Source organism: Canis lupus, chromosome 17, assembly GCF_003254725.2.
Source record: "Canis lupus dingo isolate Sandy chromosome 17, ASM325472v2, whole genome shotgun sequence".
NCBI lineage: Eukaryota > Metazoa > Chordata > Mammalia > Carnivora > Canidae > Canis > Canis lupus.
In genome coordinates, this window is record NC_064259.1 from 60,159,003 (window position 1) to 60,185,545 (window position 26,543).

At 44.2% G+C, this 26,543-nt stretch overlaps 2 protein-coding genes across 9 annotated transcripts in view; one reads left to right on the top strand and one right to left on the bottom strand.

Moving 5' to 3' along the window:
- Positions 1-127: 127 nt before the first annotated feature.
- VPS72 (vacuolar protein sorting 72 homolog) lies at positions 128-13,190 on the bottom strand. Of its 2 annotated transcripts, XM_025453042.3 has the most exons (6): positions 12,996-13,190; positions 8,898-9,050; positions 8,587-8,701; positions 8,022-8,198; positions 980-1,124; positions 128-699 (listed from the first exon to the last, which is right to left on the bottom strand). In XM_025453042.3, exons 1-6 carry the CDS (start codon positions 13,110-13,112, stop codon positions 312-314), a joined length of 1,095 nt encoding a protein of 364 aa, XP_025308827.1. In that variant the 5' UTR covers positions 13,113-13,190; the 3' UTR covers positions 128-311. The 2 variants fall into 2 exon arrangements, with proteins under 2 accessions (XP_025308827.1, XP_048951881.1); XM_049095924.1 differs by lacking the exon at positions 980-1,124 and having other exon boundaries at positions 12,996-13,189.
- Positions 13,191-17,884: 4,694 nt separating this feature from the next.
- PIP5K1A (phosphatidylinositol-4-phosphate 5-kinase type 1 alpha) overlaps positions 17,885-26,543 on the top strand; it is a 38,829-nt gene continuing 30,170 nt past the window's right edge. For 5 of the 7 annotated variants that reach the window (XM_049095911.1, XM_025453035.3, XM_049095909.1 and 2 more), the window contains exon 1: positions 17,924-18,410. In XM_049095911.1, the coding sequence (XP_048951868.1) occupies positions 18,329-18,410 (82 nt within the window). In that variant the 5' untranslated portion in view covers positions 17,924-18,328. Of the gene's footprint in view, positions 18,411-26,543 lie in introns of all 7 variants that reach the window. The other 2 variants (XM_035700942.2, XM_025453034.3) reach the window with 2 other exon arrangements.

The window sequence follows — 26,543 nt, forward strand, 5'->3', positions numbered from 1 at the left end:
CCAGCTGGAGGAACAAATACTTATAATTTAAAAACGGAAGCTCACAATAAACGCTATTAAACAAAATAAAAACCCATATATACTCAGACATTCACAGACTGCACCCAACTCTACATCAGACACCAGACAAAGGAGATCTTTCTCTTTTATTAGATTAAAAAACACAAAACCAGTAGGAACTGGGGGGAAAGAAATAGAAAAGGGCTGGGCAAAGCTCAGAGCTGACAAAGGGGAGAAGCAGGGAGAGAAGGGGAAACATGAAGAGCCCCAAGTCAGGGCAGGAAAGAGGTTTCTAAGGATTAAACATCTCCTTATTTGATGACAATTTTCTGGCGCAAGGCTCGGGGCCCAGAACCAGGGAGGGGCTCGGGAGGTGGTGGGCCAGGGCCCAGGGCTGAGGCAGTGGGCGGCAGTCCGTGGGCAGTGATGTACTTCTTGTAGGCCTCACGGATGATCTTGAAGGCTCGAGCAGTGGCGTAGGGGATGTCTGTGACAGGGTCCCGGTACAGGGCTGGGCGATGGGTCACGGGGCAGACCTCCCGAACAGGGACCTTTGGGGGCCGGCCTTGGGGAAACCATTCCTCAAATGTTGCATCATCACTAAAAGTGATGAAAGTACGCGAGCAGCGAGGTGGAGGGACAACGGGTCCAGTGCCGGCATGGGGAGTCAGTGCAGAAGCTGTGGGAGTAGGATCCAGCCTAAGGGGAGAGACAGAAAAACACAAACACTCTGAGGAGAGAAAACAATAGATAAACATCAGGCAAGGAAAGAGAGGAAGGAGGTAGAGTGATGACAATGTTCTGAGAGAATCTAAGTGACAGGGAAAAGCAAGCTGGGCTGGATGGAAAAGCTGGAGAGAGAAGAAGGCTAAAAGAAACAAGGAGCTGAAGGAAGAGGACTCTGAAGGATAGCTGTGGGAGAAGAGCTGAGGAGGGCAGGGAGAAGGCTCTCTCCCCCTCTTCCCTATGACACACTCACCCTTCCACATCCACATTCTCTTCTTTAGGGCCTGGCTCCCCAACAAGCGGCACTGTCACCGAATGATAGGTGATTATGGGCCCAGGGCACTTCCTCTTCTTGTGCACCTGCTTCTTTTTGTCAGCCTCGAGCCTCTCGTATGTCTCTTCAGGGTCAAAGGAAGGTATGAAGGGATGGTGAGTCCCCTTTGTGCCCACACCCACTTCTGTCCCCCAGTCTCTCAATTATCTTCCTAGCTGGCTAGTCCCTGCCTAAGTCATTCATGTAGATCCTCTGAGGCCTCCTAGCACCTTCTACTTCTGATGTTTTCTGACATCCTGACCACTTGGTTCCTCATACACTCAGAATAGTACAGCTTTAGAGCTGGAAGGGACCCTTGGATGAGAAGCCCACTGTTTCCCTGCATATTCCTCTATAGCTACCCTGTCCACTTGCTCCAGCCAGAGCAGCACACTGGGACTTCAGGCATTTCTAGTCATAACAGAGTTCCTTCCTATTTTAAGTTGAAATATGTTGCCTGATTACACTGTTTAACCTTTTGGGGCTGTAAAGGATGTGGATCTAATCTGTCTTCCACATGATGGTCCTTTACATAGTTGAAATTAGTGTCCATGTCTCTCTAGGCTGATCACAATACCCATCTCATCAAACTATTCCTCATACATGATTTTGAGACACACTTTTTGCTAACCACAGTGGCTTAGGATACTCTTCTGCTACTGTATTTTTCAGTCTATGGCAGAAGTTGCAAGCTGGCAGTCCATTTAAATATTCTATGCAATCTGTTTTGCACTGTATTGTATTTTTTTTCAAGGCTTATTTATTTGGGGTGGGGGTGGGAAGAGAATCCCCAAATAGATTTCCTGCTGAGTCTGGAGCCTGACATGGAGCTTGATCCCAGGACCCTGAGATCATGACCTGAGCTGAAATCAATAGTTGGATTTTTTAATTAAAAAAAATATATTTTATTTATTTGAGAGGGTGAGTGAGAGAGCATGAGCACGGGGGAGGGGCAGAGGGAGAATCAGACTTCCACTGAGCAGGGAGCCCAATGCGGGACTTGATCCCAGAACTCTGGATCATGACCTGAGCTGAAGGCAGATGCTTAACTGACTGAGCCACCCAGGTGCCCCTCTGTATTGTATTTTAAAGAAAATTTTAGGGCAGCTTGGGTGGCTCAGCGGTTTAGTGCCGCCTTCGGCCCAGGGCCTGATCCTGGGGACCTGGGATTGAGTCCTATGTTAGGCTTCCGGCATGGAGCCTGCTTCTCCCTCTGCCTGTGTCTCTGCTTCTCTCTCTGTGTGTTTCTCATGAATAAATAAATAAAATCTTTAAAAAAAATTTTTTTTGGAAAATTTTAATTAGTTACTGACATTTGAAAATGATGAACTTCACTCATTCATTTTTCAGTAGGCTCCACATCCAGTGTGGAGCCCAATGTAGGGCTTAAACTCACAATCCTGAGATCAAGATCTGAGCTGAGAGATGCCTAGGTGGCTCAGCAGTTGAGTGTCTGCCTTCGGCCCACAGCATGATCCTAGAGTTCTGGGATCGAGTCCTACATTGCGCTCCCTGCATGGAACCTGCTTCTCTCTGTGTGTCTCTCGTGAATAAATAAATAAAATCTTAAAAAAAAAAAAAAAAAGATCTGAGCCAAGTTCAAGAGTCAGGTGCTTGTAACTGATGGAACCACCCAGGTGCCCCAAGGAAATTACACTTAAATACAGAGATTTCTGGTTCCTCTTTGAGAGACACAGAGAGGCAGAGACATAAGCAGAGGGAGAAGCAGGCTCCCTGCAGGGAGCCTGATGTGGAACTCCAACCCAGGACCCCAGGATCATGCCTTGAGCCAAAGGCACTCAGCCACTAAGCCACCCAGGTGCCCTCCTCTTAAAATTATAAGAAAAACTGGCAACACTGCATCTGTATTGTCATGCAGCAATAATGAGCTAAGCAGAATAACTGCCTCTCCTGAATGCTTCTCACAGTCCCTTGGCTGGACCTGTGACACTGCTGTCTGGCAGTTCACAGTTGGTATACACATCTCCTCCTCAAGGGCACTGATTATGACTCATATTACCTACATATTATCAGGGCCAAGCAGTGTTCTGCATGTTGCAGGCACTCAACGAGTATTTGTTTGTTTGTTTAAGATTTTATTTATTTATTCATGAGAGACACAGAGAGAGAAAAAGCGAGGCAGAGGCACAGGCAGAGGGAGGAGCAGGCTCCATGAAGGGAGCCTGACATGGGACTGGAACCCGGGTCTCCAGGATCAGGACCCGGGTTGAAGGCGGTGCTAAAATGCTGAGCCACCCCGGCTGCCCACAAGTATTTGTTAATACTAAATAGGTCAAAATATTCCTGTTCCTTTTCTCTGAATGAACCCAAAATTTCTGTTTCTTAAATATGGGTACAGGGGATCCCTGGGTGGCTCAGCAGTTTAGAGCCTGCCTTCAGCCCAGAGTGTGATCCTGGAGTCCCGGGATCGAGTCCCGTTTCGGGCTTCCTGCATGGAGCCTGTGTCTCTGCCTCTCACTCTCTCTCTCTCTCTCTCTCTCTCTCGGCTCTTATGAATAAATGAAAATCTTAAAAAAAAAAAAATGTGGGTATAATCCTCTAGATAAAGTTGGACCAGGAAACTCCACTGATGATTTAGCCTTTCTTGTATTTGGAATTCTGATAGGTAATATTACTTTCTTTCCCTTCAGCCAACCTTCCAATCCTTCTCCTTTCAAATACTTTCCTGTGCCTTCTAGAAGTCCTGCTCCATAATCAGCCAACTCATCTTTGTCCTCAAGTTCCTCAACTCAGCATTCCTTCCACAACTTGTCTTCCTGGAAGCCTATCAGCCCCTCAGGCCACCACTCTCCCTGTAGACCTCTGGTGGAGGCTGTTCATCCTGCCACATCCCATGCAGGGCATGCCTGTATTCTGTTGAGCCCACACTGCAACTTTAGATCACTGCTCCTCTACCCATCTGCAAACTCACTTCCCTTTTGTGACTTATGCCACCAGGCTAGATCATCTCTCCTTCCTGCCATGTACCATGCTCACTCCCCTCACTCACTGAAGACTTTGGCAGCGCTTTACATTCTTCCTCTCCACCCAACTCCTATCCTCCTGTGTCACCCTGATGACCTCAAAGTGCACATGGGTAACCCCTTCAACATCCCATCCTCAGTTTCTTTACAAATCTCATCGCTTAACAATCTTCCTGTCTGTGACACTCGAATTATTCCATTCCACCACAGCTACAGCCTATACTTCGTTATTGCCTAGAACTGGCCCAGCTCTAAAATACTAAAATCACATATCCCAGGCTCTGGCCACAACATCCTATCCTTTGGATCTGTTTGCTCCACTACTCTAGATACCTCTATTCTCTTCCTTGATGCCTCCCGCACATGGATCTCTCTACATTCTACCTAGCAGCCCCTTCTAGTCTTCATGTTTCTTTTAAAATCAAGGTTAGGTTCCTCAGTCTATCATTTTTTTTTAAGATTTTTATTCATTTATTCATGAAAGACACACACACAGAGAGAGAGAGAGAGAGAGAGAGAGAGAGAGAGAGGCAGAGACACAGGCAGAGGGAGAAGCAGGCTCCACGCAGGGAGCCTGACGTGGGTCTCGATCCTGGGACTTCAGGATCATGCCTTGGGCCAAAGGCAGGCGCTAAACTGCTGAGCCACCCAGGGATCCCCTCAGTCTATCATTTCAATCACTCTTATCAGTCGAAACTCCCTGGCCCAGACCTAGATTGCTAAGTGCTCCTGGTGAAATATTACACAATGTGGTAGACTGGAACCACCATGAACACATGTTCCCAAAATTCAAGACTCCCCCAACATCAGCATATAATTATATCTCAGGTATTTCAAAGACCCTTCACTCTCCTCAAGCTGTCACCTCTATGCCCAACACCTGACAGGTGATAGTGTCTAGAAGAAATCAGATGACAATCACTCCAACATCCTGCTGTGGGTTTGGAAACCTCCAAGTATAAACCATCCTTCCTTCCTCCCTCCCTCCCTCTTAACTTAAGCCAATTCCTCCATCTGTGCTCTAGCTACCCCCTCAATTCCACCTCTCACTTCTCCAAAAACCTACACTATTAAGTCTTTCTTTTTTCCCTATTATTAAACTTTTAGGTGCTTCTCACCAAAGATATAGTTCCTCCAATCTTTGAATGAAACAAATAAGGGAAACTATGTTTACCCCAAACGCCACAGCCCTTATTCCTTCTTCCACTCTTTACAGCCAAACTTTTCAAGCTGCTTCAAAATGGTGTGGTCCCCCAAAGTGTTCCTTAAGGTCATCTCTGACTTATCTATCACCAAGACAAATGGACACTTCTCAGTTCTCCACCTGAGTGGCATCTCTGCAGCATTCAGAAGAGACTCATTTTTTAAAAGATATTCACACAGAGAAAGGCAGAGACATAGGCAGAGGGAGAAACAGGTTCCCTACCGGGATCCCTACTCGATCTCAAGATCATGACCTGAGCCAAAGGCAGATGCTCAATCACTGAGCCACCCAGGTGCCCCAGAAGAGACTCTTTTAAACATTCTCTTTGCTTGGCATTCTTTTTTTAAAGATTTTAGTTATTTATTCATGAGAGACACAGAGATAGAGAGAGGCAGAGACACAGGCAGAGGGAGAAGCAGGCTCCATGCAGGGAGCCCGACGTGGGACTCAATCCCGGGTCTCCAGGATCACGCCCTGTGCTGAAGGTGGTGCTAAACTGCTGAGCCACCGAGGCTGTCCTTTCCTTGGCATTCTTAAGACAATATTCTTGGAGTTCTCCAACTCTCTGGCCACTGCTAAGCTCCTCTTATATGAGCCCATTACATTCTATATCTAGTCTGCAGATGTTCTTCAGCTTCTGTCTTTTCTTCCCCATGCTTTCTCCCTTGCTGATCTAACCTACCAGTGCTATCTATACTCTACAGACTTTTTCACGTTTCTGTTTCCAGCCCAGATCTTTTGTTCAAGTCCAGGTGTCTACACTGAACTGAACTCAGCACTGCATGGACTGCTCCCAGAATCCTCAAATTCAGTATGTTCATGAACTTCTGCAAGGTCTCCTATGTCAGTTACTGATGTAAAAAGCCTAGAAGTTACCTTATAGTGGCCCAAACCAACCAATGTAGTGAAAGGATGTGATATCAAAGTCACCTCACTGTTTGTGATGGTTCTCAGTCACTTCTGTTTTGAGGGATAGCTACTGTTCGAAAGTATGGAATTACCATCACACAAAGATTAAATACCGATTTTAAAGTCAATATAATGGGGCGCCTGAGTGGCTCAGAAGGTTAAACATACACCTTTGGCTCAGGTCATGATCTCAGGGTCCTGATATCAAGCCCCACATCAGGCTCTTTAATGAGTGAGAAGTCTGCTTCTCCCTCTCCCTCTGTGCTCTCTCTCAAATAAACAAATGAATTTTTTTTTTAAGATTTTATTTATTTAGGGATCCCTGGGTGGCGCAGCGGTTTGGCGCCTGCCTTTGGCCCGGGGCGCGATCCTGGAGACCCGGGATCGAATCCCACGTCGGGCTCCCGGTGCATGGAGCCTGCTTCTCCCTCTGCCTGTGTCTCTGCCTCTCTGTCTCTCTCTGTGTGACTATCATGAATAAATAAAAAAAAAAAAGATTTTATTTATTTATTCATGAGAGACACAGAGAGAGGCAGAGACACAGGCAGAGGGAATAACAGGCTCCATGCTGGGAGCCCGATGTGGGACTCGATCCCGGGACCCCAGGATTACGCCCTGGGCTGAAGGTGGCACTAAACCGCTGAGCCACCCGGGTGTCCCAAACAAATGAAATCTTAAAAAAAAGAAAAAAAAAGTTTTGTTGGATTTAATGAAATAATTGTGAAAATATATCCTGAAGATGCCAGAACTGAAGTAAATCTTTTCTTAATCATTGTGTTCTTTTGGAGTTATCTAAATTTGAGAAATATAAAAGTGGAATGGGTTGGGTCCCAGATACTCTGTGTAAATAATCTTCCATTCCACATTGGGGCTATACACGTTCAACTATACGTTTCCTCACCTAAGAGCAAGATTCAGAGAAAGATTCGGGGGTGGTGGGGAGAGAAAGAAAAAGAGAACAAATTAAATACTATAAGTGATTGTGTTATTTTGCCTGATGAAAGTATGCTCACATTGAGCATTCGATGGGAGGTGTGTAACCTGCTGTTCCCGCATGTACCACTCATGATTTAAGACTGTCATCTCTCAACACCTTATAAAGAAATGTGTGTTTTGGGGTGCCTGGGTCGCTCAGTTGGTTGTGTCCAACTCTTGATTTTAGCTCAGGTCTTGATCTCAGGGTCCTGAGATTCTCCTGCTCCCTTTGCCCCTTCCCTCCATTCTCTCTTAAAAAAGAAATGTGTCTTGTATAGCATATTATAATACAAGATCATGTATTCAGCATGTAAAGTGAAGAGACTTTAAAGAATTTTGACTTGGGACTCCCAAGTGGCTCAGTGGATAAGTGTCTGCCTTTGGCTCAGGATCATTCCTGGAGTCCTGGGATCGAGTCCCACATCAGGCTCCCTGAGGGGAGCCTGCTTCTCCCTCTGCCTATGTCTCTGCCTCTCTCTCTGTGTGTCTCTCATGAATAAATGAAAATCTTAAAAAAAAAAGAATTTTGACTTGAAAATAGCCCATCTTATGAACTAATAATTCCTCATTTTTACAATTAGCATAAAGTAGGCATTATTGTCTGTTTGTAAACCAGGACAACGAGACACAAGTAGGTTAACTGCCAGCAGTCTTACAGCAAATGAAAAGCAGAACTAGGATCTGAACTCAGTTCTATGCAATTCTTATTTTACCCCATACACTTTCTATCTAACTTGTACTTCAGAGCCCTCCTCACTGCCTCTTTCCTTGCTATTAAGCCCTCACTCTCTACATCTCTTTGACTCCCTTGTTCCGGATCTCCCTCTCCATAGCTGCTCAGGTTCTCCAGTCTCCACTTTTGTCATGCTCCTCAGCTCTCTGCCCACTGTTCTTAAAACCACAGACTGACCCAGTGAACGTAAGTTGAGCTCTTCTGTGATCTTGGCCTCTCTGAGCAGCTCTTCCTGGGTCAGAGGCCGCTCACAATGGGGCCCCTTTCGCCGCCGTGACTGGCCCTGCCTCTCTTGTACCCGAAGGAATGTCTGTCGTGTATGCTCGGCTGTAGACTGACGCATGGACTTCCGGCCTCGGAAAGAAGTCAGAGAGGAAAAAAAATCTTTAAATTCATGTCCACCTCCTTTAATTTATAGTTAAAAAATTTAAAACTTATTTGGAAATCATTTCAAGCTTATAAAAAAGTTGCAAGAAGAGTCCACAGACTACCCATGTATTCTTTACCCAGATCACCTCCTGTTTACCTTTCACCTCATTTGCATTGCATGTGTTTTCCTGAATGATCTGAGGCTTAATTTGCACACATCCTAGCTCCTGACCCTAAATACTTCAGTGTATATTTCCAAAGTGTATATTTTACTTATATAATTGTAGTAAACAACTTTAGTAAACATAACACTGATAGAATGCTTTATCGTTCTATTCCAATTTTGTCAATTGACCAAAACATCTCTACTCACTGTCAGAGCCATCGTCCTGTAGTTCTAGTGGCAGCAGTGCCTTCTCTTCTCGGGCCTTCTGAGAGCTACCAGCTGGAGTGCTGACCTTTCGAGGCCTCAAGCTCTTGAGAGGCTCCTGGGGACAGATTGGAATCAGATACCAGGGAATAGAATTGATAAGGAGAAAGATGAGGATCTTAAGAAGAGAACACTAGCACTGTAGGAAACTGGACTGGTTGCAGGGAAGAGAGGAGTACTGGGACCTAATGAAGGGCAGAACAGAAATTATGGGAAATTATGGAAGTCCAATAAAACCAGGATACCCCCAGTACCTTATATGCTTTGGTGACTACTCGGCGCTTCCTTCTTGGCTCTTCTGCTTCTCCATCACTGGATGGTTCATCCCCTTCATCAATGTCAAAGTCAGAGTCCACCTCATCCTCTGTGTCTGACTGGTCCCCTTGATACTCATCATCTCCCGATTCCTGAGGACACAGGAAAAGGAGGTTCTCACTGTCACTGGAGTCATCAGTGCCCCTCCAGGAACAGAATCTTTTTTCTTTCTTTTTTTTTTTTTCTTTTTTCTTTCTTGATGTAAGATCTGTTCCACAATCCTTCCCAGCCCAGCCCTTCAGTTTCCTCAGGCTAGAAGCCCTCCTAGCTGATGGACTTTGGCACTAGCACCACGCCTTCCAGCATTGATCCACTGCCCGTAGCAGTCTTAAGTGCTGGGATACAAAAGGATATGGTTTGATCTCTACCTCAGGGGTCTCACAGTCTGGCAGAGGACAAGACATAATTGTAAAAGGAAGTCTGAATACAAGGCAACTATAAAGTATCAAATGGTACTAAATGGTACTAAAATGTTGTAGGAGTGGCTCAGTCAGTTAAATGGTCAACTCTTGATTTTGACTCAGATCATGATGTCAGGGTCCTGAGATTGAGTTCTGTATTGAGCTCCGCACTTAGCAGGGAGTCTGTTTGAGGATTCTCCCTCTCTCTCTGTCTGCCCCCATCCCCGCCCCCGCCCTGCTTGCTCAAATAAACACATAAATAAATAAATTTAAAAATGTTATAGGAGCTTGGAGGAAGGCATATTTCCTATAGACCAGTGGTCTGGGAGGGTCTAAACTTTAACTTTATTCCTTTAGAGCAGGGGTTGGCAAACTTTTTCTGTAAAGGTCCAGAACAGAACAGGTAATGTGCTGAATTTGGCCAATAGGTCAGGGTTTGCTAAACTCTGCTTTAGAATCTAAAGAACAAAGAGGACTTGAGTTGTGGTTTAAAATATGGTAGTGTTTAGACGGCCAAAAGGGCAGAGGTATCATGGGTAGATGGAATAGCAAGAACAAAGGTGCAGACGCAGGAATGTGTATACCTTGTTTATGGAATAAAAACTTAGACCTCAGTAAAGCAGAAGGCTGTCTTGGGCAAGAAATCTTCCTAGTCGACTGCCTTTGACTCCAGCACTGTCTTCTTCCAACATTAACTGACTGCCCTCCAAAGCTAGAAGACTTGAAAAGGTTGCCTTCAGTCAACAGAGAAAGAAACTCACGTATCAGGCTAATAAACTCGTGACTTTTAATTTGCAGGCCAATGATTCTCAATTCTCTCCCTCTCCTTACTTGTCCCATTATTGATAATCTTTGTTGAGGTAAACTTACTGAGACATAGGTCTCATTCCTCAGGTGTGTTGCAACAGAAAAATAACTGAGTTCTTGTAATATGTATAATGGAGAGCCAATGAAGATTTAGGGAGGAAGGAAAACTATATACCAGGGCTGTTTCAGAAAGCTCTGGAAGTTGTTAGCTGAGTGGAGTAGAGAACGTGGAGTACACCCTAGAATTGAGGGGTTACAGGTTAGGACTAGAATGGCAGCCACATAGGAAAGTAAAGGGAAAAACACACTTAAGGGCGAGGGAGTCAAAAACTGGGCAGGGTGGCACCTCAAACATGTGGCTCTCTCTTCAGTCAGGGATGTAGACCAACAGGCTAATCCTGGTACACATGCTGCCAAAGCAAGCAAACAGCACAGACAGCTGACATGCCAAGCTAGCCAGAGTTCAAACTTGCACCGATGGCCATCATTTCCTCCCAACTGATGCTTGTGAAAGACTGCCTGGGAACACATTAATCCCCTCAGCTCTAACCAGGTATTAAGTCATCGCACCAGAGAGTAGTCATTGAACTGCACATTAGCTTAGTGTCCGTCCAATCAAGATGCTTTCACTAAGTTAGGGATTTACTACCATACCTTTGGCTTTTATCAAGGGTCATTAATAGGCATGACTAGGTAAGTGAATGTTTCTACATCATCTAGTGAACCCATTACTTTATAATTTTATGTAGAAGTGCACTTCTTCCTAGGACTTAATGCTGAATAAATTTTTCTCTCTTAAAGAATGTATATGCCTCTTTCTTACTGAAAAAAGAAATTCAGGGCTTGGCTGCCAGGAAGCTCACAGCTAAATTTATTATTTATTTATTTATTAAAATATTTTATTTATTTATTCATGAGAGACAGAGAGAGAGAGAGAGAGAGAGAGAGAGAGAGAGGCAGAGACACAGGCAGAGGGAGAAACAGGCTCCATACAAGGATCCTGATGTGGGACTCGATCCCGGGACTTTGGGATCACGCCCTGAGCCAAAGGCAGATGCTTAACCACTGAACCACCCAGGCGCCCCGCTAAATTTAATATAAATTGCTATTACTATTTTAGCAGAGGTTCCTGGTACAATTACTTCTGATCTGTCTCTATTTTTACAGTTCCTACTTTTTGTTTATATTGTAAGCCTCCTTTAATCCTTTTTGGAAGCATGAAGGGTACATATTAAATAACGACTCGTAAAATGACAGGAATAGGAAAATGGCCTTTGGGGGAGGGATGAGAACATTCTATTTTAAACTATAGTTGGTCTACTGTGTAAGTAATGACTCCCAATCAAGTCCTGTGGATTCAAGTCCTATGGATTCAATGTCCTTAATTTGTCTTGAAACTATTGCCCATGTTTCTCTACTCCCACTGCCTCCTTCAAACCATTCTCCTCATTACAGAGTGAGCTTTCTAAAATACAAATCTGATCATGGTACTTTGATGAATCTTCTCAGTCGTCTAGATAAAGAGCAAAACCCCTCAACATGGTTCATAAGGCCCAACATGATTTGGCCTATGTCCACTCCCTCCAACCTTATCAATTTTATTCTCCTTCAAGGTTTGGAGAAAGGAGAGTAGGCCTGCATGTACCACACAGACTCAGTACCTTTACACATTCTGCATCCCCCCCACCCCTCCACACACACACCGTTTCTCCTTATCCTGCTCCCAGCCCTACTGCTGTTCACTGAGTCAAGGCCTACTTTTCATACTGTAGTAAGCTTAAACATCATGTCCTCCAGGGAGGCCAATCCTAACCAATAACTCTGGCTCCCGTATATTACCACAGCACCCTAGCTTACCATTTTTTTTCCCTCCTTATCACAAAGTATTTCAGCTGTTAATCCAGCTGGTTCCCCCCACTGGGGTCTGGAATACGAGTAACAAAGTGGTGTTTTCAATACTTTACGCTTCCCTAGAACTTACCACAGTGGTTGGCTTGCCCTAGCTCTTCAACAGATATTTTTTTAAATTTTTTATTTATTTATGATAGTCACAGAGAGAGAGGGGCAGAGACACAGGCAGAGGGAGAAGCAGGCTCCATGCACCGGGAGCCCGATGTGGGATTCGATCCCGGGTCTCCAGGATCGCGCCCTGGGCCAAAGGCAGGCGCCAAACCGCTGCGCCACCCAGGGATCCCTTCAACAGATACTTTAAGAATGGACAGATTCAATCAGCACCAGTGCCGGTCCAATCCAGAGAATGGACCAGGCACTGGACGTATACTGCTGGACAAAACAGACCATCTCTAACCTGACAGAGCTTACAATCTAATAGAAAAGTATAAACAAGTAGGCAAACCAAATCTAATTACAATTCGAAATATATTATATGAAGGAAATAAATGGACCACTTTTTAGAGCAGTTAGGGAAGGATTAACTAAGGAGACATTGACGTTGAGATTTGAAAGGTGAAAAAAGTAGGCTGAGCTCCTCTATTTTGTGAAGAGATCCTTTTCTACCTTCAGGTGGATAACCAAGCAGTAGGCCAGAGTCCATACTGCGTGACTACGAGGAGCTCGAGTACGTTAGACGTCAGAAGTGAAACACGCAACCCGAGAAGTATACGCTTGGTTTCTTCCATGGTCTGGGGTGCCTCGGAGAGCCCCTCATCCCTGAGCCCTCCAACCCCATCCAGGACTCTCCCACCCGCTCTCGAATATCACTCCCAGGGCTGATTCTATCCATTCCCCGCCCCCTTCTTTGTCCGACGTTTCTCCGTTCAGGACTCCTAGTAGCTTCCTCCCCTCCCTCTTCCTGGGCCCGACTCTTGCCTCTGTGAAACCCCCGTAAGTCGTCTGGTAGAACTCATCTTCCTCCTCGGCTTCCAGGAGCCCAGAAAGCCGGTTCCCCGCGGTCTTCCGGGGGGCCCGGCCACCGGCCAAACTCATACTGCCTACCGAGACTGCGCCGCCACCAGCGGCCCCTCACCCAGCGCGGTATCGGCGCTCGACACAACTACCTGCGGCGGCGGGCGGCGGCGGAAGCCCTTCGTCCACAGGCAGAAGTAGGAGAGCGTCGAGACGCTTCTAGGCCCGTCTGTCAAGCCTTCTTCTTCTTCTTTTGTTTTTTAAGATTTTATTTATTTATTCATAGAGACCGAGAGAGAGAGAGGCAGAGACACAGGCAGAGGAGAAGCAGGCATCATACAGAGAGAGCCCGATGTGGGACTCGATTCAGGGTCTCCAGGATCACGCCCTGGGCTGCAGGCGGCGCTAAACCGCTTCTTTACCCTGCAGCCCCGCCCACGGGGGGGGGGGGGAGCGGCGTGGAGACGACCCCCAAGCTCCCTCCCCTAGCTCGCGCTGATCTGGACTGCAGAATGATTACCGGGTGACGCCAGCAGCCCCACTACCCTAAGTCCAGAATTTGAGAGTCAACAAATGTTCACTTAGAAGAGGTCAGTCTCCCTCTGCTCCAGTCCGTTTTCCACTCTGCTTTTAGTGATGAACCTTTCTAAAAAAACAGACTTTGTCAGTCTTCTGCTCAAAGATCTTTAATGGGGATCCCTGGGTGGCGCAGCAGGTTAGCGCCTGCCTTTGGCCCAGGGTGCGATCTTGGAGACCTGGGATCGAATCCCACATCGGGCTCCCGTTGCATGGAGCCTGCTTCTCCCTCTGCCTGTGTCTCTGCCTCTCTCTCTCTCTCTCTCTCTATCATTAATAAATAAAAATTTAAAAAAAAGATCTTTAATGGCTCCCTGGCATCTACAGGTTAAAAGTACAGGATTCTTGGGGACAGAATAGTAGTGTGGTTAATATTAGATTTATAACCAACCAGACCTGAGTTTTGAGTTTAGGGTCTTCTAGCTGTGTGACTTTGGACAGTTGGTGGAATCTCAGTTTTCTCACCTGTAGAGTGGGACGAGGGGTGCCCGGCTGCTCAGTGGGTATAGCATGTGACTCTTGATACCAGGGTCGTGAGTTCCTTGGACATGGAGTCTACTTAAAAAAAAAAAAAAAAGAGGTGGGAGTAATAACATCTACCTTTTACAGTTGTTGAAAAGATTAAAAGATTAGGAGATCTAATCCTTTTAAACTTCTTCAGCAGGATTTAGTAAGCACATAGATGGTTAGTAGGTGATAATTACTATTAACATTGACATTAAAGATCCTGCATAATTTGGCCTCTCCCTGCCTTTCTAGTTTCACCTCTTGCCTCATCATCCCATTCTAGCATCACTTCCCAATCCTCTGTCGTGCCTGTGTGCTTTTCCTTCTCCTTAGGATTCTTTTCCTATCTTATATACCTGGCAGAATCCTGGTTATATTGGACAGTGATGTCTTCCCACTCGCCCACCTCGCTTCCTAGCAGTTTCCATAATCATGGAGATCATGCCTCCTCAATTCTCCAGAATAGTTCCAATCTCAAATAGTCTGTGGAATTGTTAAGACCCTGTGTCGACTTCTTTTCCATCTTTTATCCTGAAAATATGATTGTCAAACCATAGCACTCGTACCTACGCTATGGTGGCAGCTATTACATTTTATTCTAATGATTGATGTATCTACCTCATTAGCCTGAGATCTTTTTGAGGGCAGGGACTTCATCTTCATCTTTATCTTCATCACCAGGAACTCTCATACGCCTAGGACATACTTGGGGCTAAATAATGCCAGTTGAATGAATGAATGAATGAATGAACAAACGAACGAATGAATACTTGAATGAGTAAAGTACTCATCCACTTATTTTGTGTTTAGGTTGATCTTTCCTGCCCCTAACCCCTCCATTCTGACCTTAGGAACTGTTCTAAGACCTGAAGGTTGCTTTAATAAAACTGTGTGTGTGTGTGTGTGTGTGTGTGTGTGTGTGTGTGTATGCACACATAATTTCTGCTAAGCCTGTATATATGGCCCTATTTTGAGATCACTGGACTGCTCCACTTTTCCAAAATATATATTGGTGAACTCCCTTTTCAACTTCCTTGGAGGCACCAAGCCAACATGTCTTGCTTTGCTTCTGCTTCCACACCCTGCCATGTCTGCCATAGTTCTGCTATGCCAGGAATGTTACTGGGGAAGAGTAGTTCCATGACTCAGAGAACACCCCAGGGATTGAGTGGGAGTGGAGGCAGAGACAAGATATGGGAGAAAAGATAGGAGACACCCCTAGCCCCTTTTTGAATTTTGCCTTCATCCATTCAGGAGACATATACTAAGAATCTACTTTGTGCCAGGCACTATTCCAGATGCTTAAGATATAAAAATGGAGGGACGCCAGTGTGGCTCAGCGGTTGAGTGTCTGCCTTTGGCTCAGGGTGTGATCTCAGAGTTCCAGGATTGGGTCCCACATGGGGCTTTCTGCATGGAGCCTGCTTCTCCCTCTGCCTATGTCTCTGCCTTCTCTCTGTCTCTCTCATGAATAAGTAAATAAAATCTTTTTAAAAAGATATGAAAATGGATAAAATGTAATCTTTGCCCTGAAATGTTCAGTCTTATGAGGGAGACAAGCAAGTAAACAGACTTAATACAAAGTAGTAGGAGTAATAAGTAGCCATTCTCTGGTACCTAAGGAGAAACGAAGATCCTTAAGAAGCTACAAACCGGAGATCTCTTCTTTTCAGGAGGGCTGAAATCAAATTCACTAATCAAATCCCAGGGAGAAGACCTGTTTAACCTATTGCCTTGATGAGTCAGGGCTTTATTGGTCTATTTCCTGTATTTATTTATTTATTCATTCATTCTTCCTTTTTTTTTTTTTAAAGATTTCATTTATTTATTCATGATAGTCACACAGAGAGACAGAGAGGCAGAGACACAGGCAGAGGGAGAAGCAAGCTCCACGCAGGGAGCCCGACGTGGGACTCGATCCCGGGTCTCCAGGATCGCGCCCCCGGCCAAAGGCAGGCGCCAAACCGCTGCACCACCCAGGGATCCCTCATTCTTATTTCCGATTTTTAAATCAGAAACAGCTTTATATCTTTCTAAAATAACTCAGGAAATGGTAGCTGCTGCATGCTTTTTATAAAAACAAGGATAACTTATTCAACAAATATTTATTGAAGACCTAGGAGCGAAATCCTGTGCTAGACAGAGTGCCACCACTTCTTTTTTTTTTTTTTAAGATTTTATTTATTTATTCATGAGAGATACAGAGAGAGAGAGAGAGAGGCAGAGACACATGCAGAGGGAGAAGCAGGCTCCATGCAGGGAGCCTGATGTGGGACTCGATCCCGGGTCTCCAGGATCATGCCCTGGGCCAAAGGCAGGCGCCAAACCACTGAGCCACCCAGGGATCCCCACCACTTCTTTAGTACCTGTATTGTTTAGTCGGGTGGAAGGGTGTATATATATGCAATTATAAAATACTTCAGTGTCACACAATCCCATTGCTATGTAATGAAACGGCAACCCAATCGTGAAGTTTGTCTACCTTCAGCACTCAAAGGAATATGAATAATCCAGCAGGTGGCAGCAAGGAAACAATTATTTTTATCTTGATGAGAGGGATAGAAGGCAGAGGTAAATACGCAGGGATAGTCTGGACTTTGGGTCCTAGATTCTCTTTCTAGGACCTGGAAGATACCTGGATAGAGAGAATAACCAGGCCATCTTAGGGGCTACAAGAGCAAGACACCTCCCTCTCCCGCCATTTCTCTTAATTTATTAATTGCACAAATAATTATTGAGTCTCTACCGTGTGCAGAGTCACAGATGGGAGGAGCTGGAGATACAAGAATGAAACAGTCTTTGCTTACAGTCTGATCAGGGCAAGACAGGTCTTCAGATCCCCACCTGGGTTCACAATCTCCAGGGTACTTTGTTGTTGTTGTTGTTGTTTTTTAAGATTTTATAAGATTTTGTTTATTTATTCATGAGAGACACACACACACAGAGGCAGAGACACAGGCAGAGGGAGAAGCAGGCTCCATGCAGGGAGCCCGACGCGGGACTCGACCCCGGGTCTCCAGAATCAGGCCCTGGGCCGAAGGCGGCGCTAAACCGCTGAGCCACCGGGGCTGCCCTGCAGGGTACTTTGTTAAAACTGAGCAGTGTCAGTCCGCACACTAGACTAGAATGAAGAACTTATAGTGTTTCCATGCCCTTTGGGGCACAGATGTACAGAGGTAGGGGGCTAATAGCTTGCTTGGATAGCGGGAATCAGACTGATGTAGTCTGATTGCTTTCCGTGGCTTTTTCTGACAGGTCTTCATTCATTCATTTATCAGATATTTATTGCATTCCATAACTGTGCCCATCATTGCGCTTGAGGCAAAGTGTAGATCTGTTTTGAATGCCGTTCATTGGAAGGCAAGACGGCCGCGCACATTAAGCTAACCAGTAAACAAAACAGTAAAGCCGGAAAAACAGTCGCATGTGATGTTTTGTGATATTCGAGTGCTTAACCTCTCTGGCTTGACAACAGCGCTTCTGTCGGGAGTTCTTACCTGAGCTCTAAAATTGAGACCGGTTGGGCTGACTTATTTACCCCGAACTCCAGCAACTCAACGCGGCCCTTTCCTGGAGCCGAATATTAATGGACCCACCGAGCCACCGTAGGGATGGTCTACAGTCCGGAAGGGCCCGTCTTCGACCCGCGGATTCGTTAAGGGCGTGGGGAGCCCTTGTCATGTGATCAATTATAGCCCTCCGATTGGCTGCCGGGGCCTCTCTTCCGGTTGAGTAGGCTACAACGCGGAAAGGTTACGCGCATGCTCAGTTCTCGGATTTTCCTGGCCACCCGGAGTGGAGCGGTGGGATTGGGCGATAAACAGGCTCTGGCTAGGGAGGAGGGGTGCGGGTGTTCGTTCCGCTGGGACTTTTCACGCCCCCTTATTCCTTTAGGTGTGGCTAGGTTCAGACGCGGGGTCTTGGCAGCTGCTTGAGCCTACTCCCAAGTAAAGGGAAAGCAGCTCCCGCGGAGAGTGGTCGAAGTTACGGAGAGGGTGCGAGACGGGAGTTCTCCCCTATACCAGCCAAATGGTGCGGCCCTGAGCTGTTTCACTGTCCCGACCGACGTGTCTGAGAGAGGCCCCGGAGGGGGCAGGGAGGCGGCCCGCAGACCGCGGGGTTCTGTGAAGAGACGTAGAGAAAATTCGATTCAGAGAAGAGGAAGAGCCCTGTTGAGAGGGAACGAGGCCGCTCAGGGGGAGGGGGCTGCCAAGATGGCGTCGGCCTCCTCTGGGCCGTCGGCGGCTGGGGTTTCATCCTTTGATCCCGGGGTCCCTTCCTGTGCTTCGGCTTCAGGTAATCAGGGCGAGGCGTGGGCAGGGGTCTGGTGACGGCTGTGCGATGGGAACGAGAGCGAGACTTGGGAGGGCACCTGTAACTAGGGATGTCCGAGAAGTTGCCGGTAAGGACGACAGATAGCAGGGCTGTCTGAGCGGGCAAGGAGAGTCTGAGGAAACGAAAGGGAGGCTGTCAAAAATAGTAGTCTTTGAGGAGACCGAATTAAGGACTTGAAGAAATAGGGTTAGGAAGGGATGGAGATTGAAGGTGGGAGTAGGGGGGAAACAGAAAGGAAACCGAAAGGTGTAGAGAAAACTAAAGTAAATGGACGCTTCATTCAGTAGAGGAATTAGTGTGATAGGCGGGTGGAATCCAAGTTGATTATGGGGTTAGTTAGATAAACATGTGGAAGAGGTTAAAACATGGGGTTAAAACATGTTCAAGATTTATATGACGCTTTCTTTCGATTGCTGTGGAGTTGGGAATTGTGGATTTTATTGGGGGTGGGAGTTATTCGGGACCTCTTTTTCTTTAGAGACTCCCCCTCATGCTTCATATCTTCTCACTTAGTCCCCCACGCGCTTGGACATACACGTATTCTATCACACACCCTACTTCGATCATTCCCATTTCTAGATTCCCCAACTTTGGGAAAGAATGGGGTATTTTGAAGGAAGGTGGAAAATTAGAGTTCAAGGATCCTAAAAACAAGTGGAAGAAGGCAGAAAGATGCAGTAGAGGTTGAGAGAGGTTATGCTGGGAAAGATGGAGTGGTTGGGGGAGGTGGTTCTGCGTGCTGTGGGGGAATATTGCGTAATAGGAAATGGACTGGAAGAATGCTTAGACTGTATCAGGAAATTGGCACTTGGAGTCAGGGAACATAGCTCAAAGTAGTTAAAAACTATTGGAGATTGAGGGAAGGCTGGGGAGCCCACAAGAAAAGCAACAGATTGTGTGTAGGAGGGCAAATGTGTCTAAGTGTGGGGAAGGGGGTGGAGATTGAGTCAGAAACTGTTCTAGAGCTTCCATCAGAAATGTCTGGTGTTCATGGTGGCTGTTGCCTCTAAACTGTCAACAAGAGAGGCTGCCAGATGTTGGATCCTGTACTTGAGATGTTGACATTTCCTTAGGCCTGGGATTTCATCCTTGCCTTTTTGAATTGGCTAAATAGAAGGTTCCACCTTTTGTATTCTAGCTGGCATGAGTGCGACTACATGGTGGCAAATACCTTCTTCATAAGGTGCAGTTTTATTTATGTGCATCTATTTTTAGTTTCTTGAGAGGTAATTTTTGTCTTTCCTGTAAAAGCATTAGAGGACCAGAGTAACTTATGCTGCATTCTAGGTGTGCTGGATGAAGTAAAATGACAAGCTTTTAATAGAGTAGTTCCTTAATTTAAAATCTTTTCTTCCTTCCCCCAATGCAGAGAGAACAATGTTTGTGTGTAGTCCTTAAACTTAACTATTAAATTATGTGTTTTTTCTATTAGAAACCAGGTTAACCTTAAAAGCCATGTGTTTATATCTCAAAATTTGATTCAGCCTCTTTCTCATGGAAGTACGTACTGGTCATGTGGACAGATTTCGGAGTAAAGGAACTATTTCTTTGTCACTTATTGATACATCTTCATTTTCCATCTCAACCCCTGCTTCAGATAGTCCTCTTTTTCAGATGTCACTGTGTGATATTTTTATGTTTTTAAATTTACTGCCAGATCTGAGGGCTAGCAATTAGTAATTCAGATCATATAAATGTTTTTTTCTTGTTGTGTTTTCACCAGAAAATAAAGTTAGGTTTCAGTGAGCTTTACAGCTCCTTGACTCTACTATGTTCATATGAGAAGTGAAGGTATAAAAATGTCTAAAAATAGTTTTAGATTCCTATTTTTACTTTTCTTACACCTCCCCTCTTTGCTTCCTTGACAAATATTGAAGCAATTGGATTAATAAATATTCCCCCAAAAACTGAGGGGATTTCTTTGTGTCCACATACACAGTATTGACTTTTTTTTGTGTGTGTGTATCTGCATTTTCACCTAGGTTTGGGCTTAGTAAATTTGAGTAAAATATTTCATTTTAATGATATAATTGAAAAGGATAGAATATTTGATTCTGATGGGGAGAAGAGGGCTATTAAAAATGGTTTATTTTTATTTAATGGGTTTTATTTGTGATTGGAGGTGAGTTTTGCTGTATCCGGATGGTACCAAGCGAATTAGGACATTGACAGGAATGAGTGATAGTTTATGCTTTCCTAAATTGTTAAAGGGAAGAAGGCTGGCCTTGTAGAAATTTAAGGTAAGGAATTGTGTGTGTGTTTGTAACCATTCTAAAACCAGTTTATTGTTCTTAGATGTTTAGCTGAATTCACTTAAATTTTGGTGAAACTTTGAAATCTTTATTTTTTTTTATTTTTTATTTTTTTATTTATGATAGTCACAGAGAGAGAGAGAGAGGCAGAGACAGAGGCAGAGGGAGAAGCAGGCTCCATGCACTGGGAGCCCAATGTGGGATTCGATCCCGGGTCTCCAGGATCGCGCCCTGGGCCAAAGGCAGGCGCCAAACCGCTGCGCCACCCAGGGATCCCGAAACTTTGAAATCTTAAAAGCAAGATTCTTTGGCAATGTTGAAAATAGATTGAAAATAAGAATGTCAGGATTCAGGGACAAATTGATGTTTTAGATAAGCTACTCATAATCTTTGGTGGCTCAAAATCTTTTGGCATTCAAATTAGGAAGGACAGATTATTATTATTATTTCTTAAGATTTTATTTGTTTATTCATGAGAGGCGGGGGCGGGGTGGGGACACAGGCCGAGGGAGAAGCAGGCTCCATGCAGGGAGCTGGACACGGGACTCGATCCAGGGTCTCCAGGATCAGGCCCTGGGCTGAAGGCGGCGCCAAACCGCTGAGCCACCGGGGCTGCCCAGGAAGAACAGATTATTTAGGACAGTTGTTTCTGTCTAGATTATTTTACCATTAAGGCAGAGCTGGTCTTTTATGCTGCTGAAAGTGAAATACAGAGGGTAGATCAAACCATGCACTCTGAGAGATGTTTGACATCTTTTCCCATTGGAGTAATTACCATGTTTGGATTTGGGGGAGGCAGTTATAAATGAATATCAGCTTGCAGACACCATCATCATGTGTTTGTGCTTATACTTTGTTAATAAAAGATGATGCTGTTTGCCATCTAGTCTCAGCTGTTTGGTGTGTAAAGGAAATTTATTCCTTCTTTTGCTTTCTCCCTCATCCTCATTATTTGGACAGTGGCACCACTTAAAAAATAAAATTAGCCCTGAAGAAGTGCTGTTCACAGTATGATGATCTGTCACAGAGAGTCTATTTCGCTATTTGTAATTTGACTAGTTCATCAAGAGCTTGAAATTCAGGGACACCTGGCTGGCTCAGTTGGTAGAGTATGCAGCTCTTGATCCTTGGGGTTGTAAGTTTGAGCCCCACATTGCTGTGCAGAGATTATTTAAAAATAAAATCTTAGAAAAAAAAAGCTTGAAATAAGCTACTAAGTGTCCCTCCCCCCGCCCCCCCCCCCTTTTTTTTCTTTTTTTACTACTGTGAAGGGAATAAAGAGTTTCTGTTTTGGAGCCTTGATTTGAAGTTTGAAGGAGTTAGAATGCTGAAGTGTATACTCCTCTGAAATAAGAGCTGGTGTGATAAAATCATGTGTGACTCCCCCAAGGAAAAAGCACTTGAAACATTAGAAGATCATGAACTTGTAGTTCCTTTTTCCTTCAAACCAGAACATTTTTGAAATTGTCACCCTTCACTGTATCATTGTATCATAAGCACAAATGACTTGGAAAAAACTTCACAGCTCTTTTTCCAACTTTATTTTACTTAACTATTGAGGAAAACCTCAGAGGTCACAGGGCTGAAGCATTTTTTTCCTTGGGAACTTTATTGTAGGGCCAGCCTCATAAGTCCCTGATTCTGGTGGCTTTGTTCTTTCTGGAAGAGCTTCACCAGTAAATTATGCTCCAATCTGATAACTCCAAATCGTAGGGATTTTTTTAAAGATTTTATTTATTTATTCATGAGAGACACACACAGAGAGGCAGAGACATAGGCAGGCTCCAAGCAGGGAGCCTGATGCAGGGCTTGACACTGGATCTCCAGGATCACGCCTGAGTGGAAGGCAGACGCTCAACCGCTGAGCCACCTGGGCATCCCCAAATGGTAGGGATTTTGTTGAGGTTTTTCTGTCTGTGTACTTTATATCCAGTGTACAACATTGGTAGGTCAATCCTTTTCCCTTCAATTCTTTCATACTAGTGAAAATAATATAATTTGAGGCACTTTAATGGAGTGAGGAACTGAAATTTGGAAATGTAAAGATAAGACAGAACATCATGTAGTCAGAATATCACCAGTACCATTTTGGTTGACATTTTATATGTTAGGGATAGATGTTTCTGTTTGTTTTCTACATGGAGGTTTTGACACTTCTTTTTTTCTTTTGTTCCCTTGGTAGATTCTGCCAAAAAACTGACATCAAAATGTCATTGTTTTTGGTTAACCTTTTTTTTTTTTTTTTTTTTAATTTTTGAAAAAGATTTATTTGAGAGAGTGTGTGAGAGAGTGTGGTGTGTACACAAGCATGGGGAGGGCCAGAGGGAGAAGAAAAGAATCTCTAGTGGACTCTGTGCTGATTATGGAGCCAAAGGCCAGGCTGGATTCCAGGACCCAAGACCATGACCTGAGCCTAAACCAAGAGCTGGATGCTCAACTGACTGAGCCACCCAGGCACCCCTAATTAACTATTTATTTCTGTCATGGCTGCCCAAGCCTGGTCAAGTATGATTATATAGACTTATTAGGTATTCAGTATCTGATAGTTATTGGTAATGTACTGATAAGTTAGCTTTGGGTATCAAAATAGTATATTTTGCTTGCTAGTTTCTGAGTGCTGTTCTGGATTGATATAAAAGTCTTCTGATTCAGGAGCACCTGGGTGGCTCAGTGGTGAGTATCTTGCCTTTGGCTCAGATTGTGATCCCTGGATCTAGTCTGCATTGGGCTCCCCGGAGGAAGTCTGCTTCTCCCTCTCCCTATGTCTCTGCCTCTGTCTCTCTCATGAATGAATAGATAAAATCTTAAAAAAAAAAAAAAAGTCTTCTGATTCATAACTGCTCAAATAGGTGGCAGCTAGCAGTTATTCCATATTTTAAGATTTTATTTATTTATTTGACAGCGAGCACAAGCAAGGGAAGCGGCAGACAGAGAGGGAGAAGCAGGCTCCCTGCTGAGCAAGGAGCCTAATGTGAGGCTCTGGATCGTGACCTGAGCTGAAGATAAACACTTAACTGACTGAGCCAACCAGTTATTACATATTTATTGGCCTGTTTTTCTTCAGTAATACAGTGGAAAGATAGCTTGTGAAGTGAACAAAAGAGAGAACACCAGGCCAAAGAACTGGAGATAAGGAAGGTGGTTATTTTATCCTTTAAGCTGGATATTTTCTTTCCTAGAATTTTGGGTTGTTCTGACTTGACATAAAGCAAGAGCATTGTTAGTTCTATTTCTGGATGTATTACTCTATCGTGAATTAAAGTATATTTCAGGGGGATCCCTGGGTGGCTCAGCAGTTTAGCGCCTGCCTTTGGCCCAGGGTGCAATCCTGGAGTCCCGGCATGGAGCCTGCTTCTCCCTCTGCCTGTGTCTCTGCCTCTCTCTCTCTCTCTCTCTGTGTGTCTATCATGAATAAATAAATAAAATCTTTAAAAAAAAAAAAGTATATTTCAGGAAGTATGCTACTTTCTGATAGCCTGGTAGAGGGAATCTGTGTTCCAAACCCCAGCCCACCACCATTTGGTCTCAAAGAGAGAGTGTTTGGGTTGATCGTATTTCCTGGAGGAAACCCCCTTCCTAGCCCATTTCCCCTATTGCACTTCACTCCTCCACCCTTTCCTATTAAAAGAGAGCATTGTTTAGTTTCTAAATATGTGTTGATTGGTTTTGTTCGTATCTCCTATAAGCTTCCATCCTTTCTACTGTTTACTATTTGAAGTGAACTTATTTTCTCAGTTCCTCCATTTTTTTTAGACTTTGTCTCCCAGTAATTTTTCTTTCTTCTCCGGTGAAATTCCAGTCTGTTTGTAATGGCTGTAGACAATATGTATTTTTTTAAAGCTTTTATTTATAAGTACTCTGTACCCAACATGGGGCATGAACTTACAACCCCAAGATCAAGAGTCACATGCTCTACCGACAGAGCCAGCCAGGCCCCCCTGTAGACAGTATGTATTAATTGGTAAATATCTGATTCCAGAAAAGGTTCCTTTCTGTTGAGTCAGAGGAAGACTTTGGCAAAAAGAGTTAAGGAGGGCAGGTTCCTTGCAGGGACTTCAGTATATCTTATTTGCCTTGTATACTTAACTGAGCAATATGGAAGTAACCCAGAATAAGCACTATATCAAAGGATCAGTAATGTTAATGGGGAGTGGGGTAGGGATGGTAAGCAAGGAAGTTGTAGGAAGAGAATGGGAAGGGTTTTTTTTTTATTTTTTATTTTATTTTATTTTTTTGGGGGGGATACATAATTAGCTTGAGCAGAGTAGCTTTAGTGTGGACGGTGTAGTTAAGTTAAATTTGATAAACTTCAAATTTTCATTGACAAGAACCTGTGTAAAAGGGATGACAAAAAATGAACATCTCTGATTTTCCTTATAATTGCCTTGAAGTGCATTGTTGGAGCAATTAATGTTCATTATGATATCATTAAAGTTAGACTTTCTCTGCTGAAACATGCACATTCCAATCCAGCAATAGTCATTGCTTTTTCAGGCTAGAAGAGCCAGGTTTGGAAATAAGAGGTGGCAATCTGCCAAGAAATCTCAAATACTTCTTGGCCATGGGTGGCTTATCCAGAGGACTCAGGTCTTTTAAAGACACCCTGCCCTATATTTTCAACCAAGATTTTAGTGTCAAGAGATACGTATTTGAGGCCTGACAACCATGAAATTTGCTTTGTAGAAGCAGAAGCAAAAGTTTATCAGTAGGGGGAAATGATATTTTAATAATCATTAAAATCAATCAGATATTTTAATTAATTTCATTTTCCAAATTTGGTTACTGAAGTTGAGAGCTTGTTACTAATGGCAGAGGTGACGCATTGCAGCCATATGTTATCAAGATGAGTCTTAGTATTTAAAAAAAAAATTAAAAAGTTGAGTCTTAGTAAACTTCTGGCTTATTCCTTGCTATTTAGTTGGCCTTTATCTGAGGTGGCCCCAGGACTGGTAGATGAAACTGCTTTGGAGCTTTTGTTTCTAGGAGCATCTTGGCCTTTCTTTTTTCCTAGGAGATCCTTAGGAAAACTTGACACTTGTTAGGAAACAAAATTTAGTTTTTCTCTGTGGCTTGGTTTTCTTAATTGGCTTGGTTTAGTCTTTATTGAGGGTTTAATAATGGTACTTTTTTGTTTCTAAACAGTTTTTGAGTACTCAGCAGTACTTCTCAGGAGGTGGGCTGATATTTTCAGACAGTTCTGAGTATTTTCGTTTGAAGATCATATGCAGGGATATAGTTAAAATTGCTTTCAGTATTTCAGGGTAACAAGGGCCAGAGAGATTGCAGTAGATACTGGGCTGACTGTGTTTGTGTTGTCCGAGTTTTTGTTTTTGATGTTTGTTTTTTTTTTCCTTTTAAAACTCCTGGCTCTCAGTCTGATCAACCAAGATAACCCCTAAGAGTTAGCATTTTGCTTCTCAAAAGTCTGCTTATATCACTTTGTGCTATGTGTAGGTATTATTGATATGTTTATGTGGTAGGATTGAGCTGGGTTTCTGGAATTGCTTTTCAGTGACTTGCCCAGGCAGAACTCCAGTTGTCTTTGGAATGCACATCCGGCCAGCCTCTAGCATCCCCAAATTATACGTGTACTTCAAACATTGAAGTCAGTCACACACTGCCTCTTAGTTTCTCATCTGGTGGATGATGTCATTTCAACTCCGACGGAAATGCTTTTGCTCTGAAAGTGCAGGGAGAGACTCTGGTATTGCCATCTATTTTTTAAAAAAGATTTTATTTATTCATGAGAGACAGAGAGAAGCAGAGACATAGGCAAAGGGAGAAGCAGGCTCCATGCAGGGAGCCGGATGTGGGACTCAATACCTGAGCCAAAGGCTGATGC

Coding starts and splice junctions, on each gene's coding strand:
- VPS72 (XM_025453042.3), bottom strand. CDS start 13,112: ATGAGTTTGGCCGGTGGCCGGGCCCCCCGGAAGACCGCGGGGAACCGG. Junction 8,702..8,897: donor TAGTCACCAAAGCATATAAG/GTACTGGGGGTA, acceptor ATCTGTCCCCAG/GAGCCTCTCAAGAGCTTGAG. Junction 8,199..8,586: donor ACAGGACGATGGCTCTGACA/GTGAGTAGAGAT, acceptor CTTCTTTCCGAG/GCCGGAAGTCCATGCGTCAG.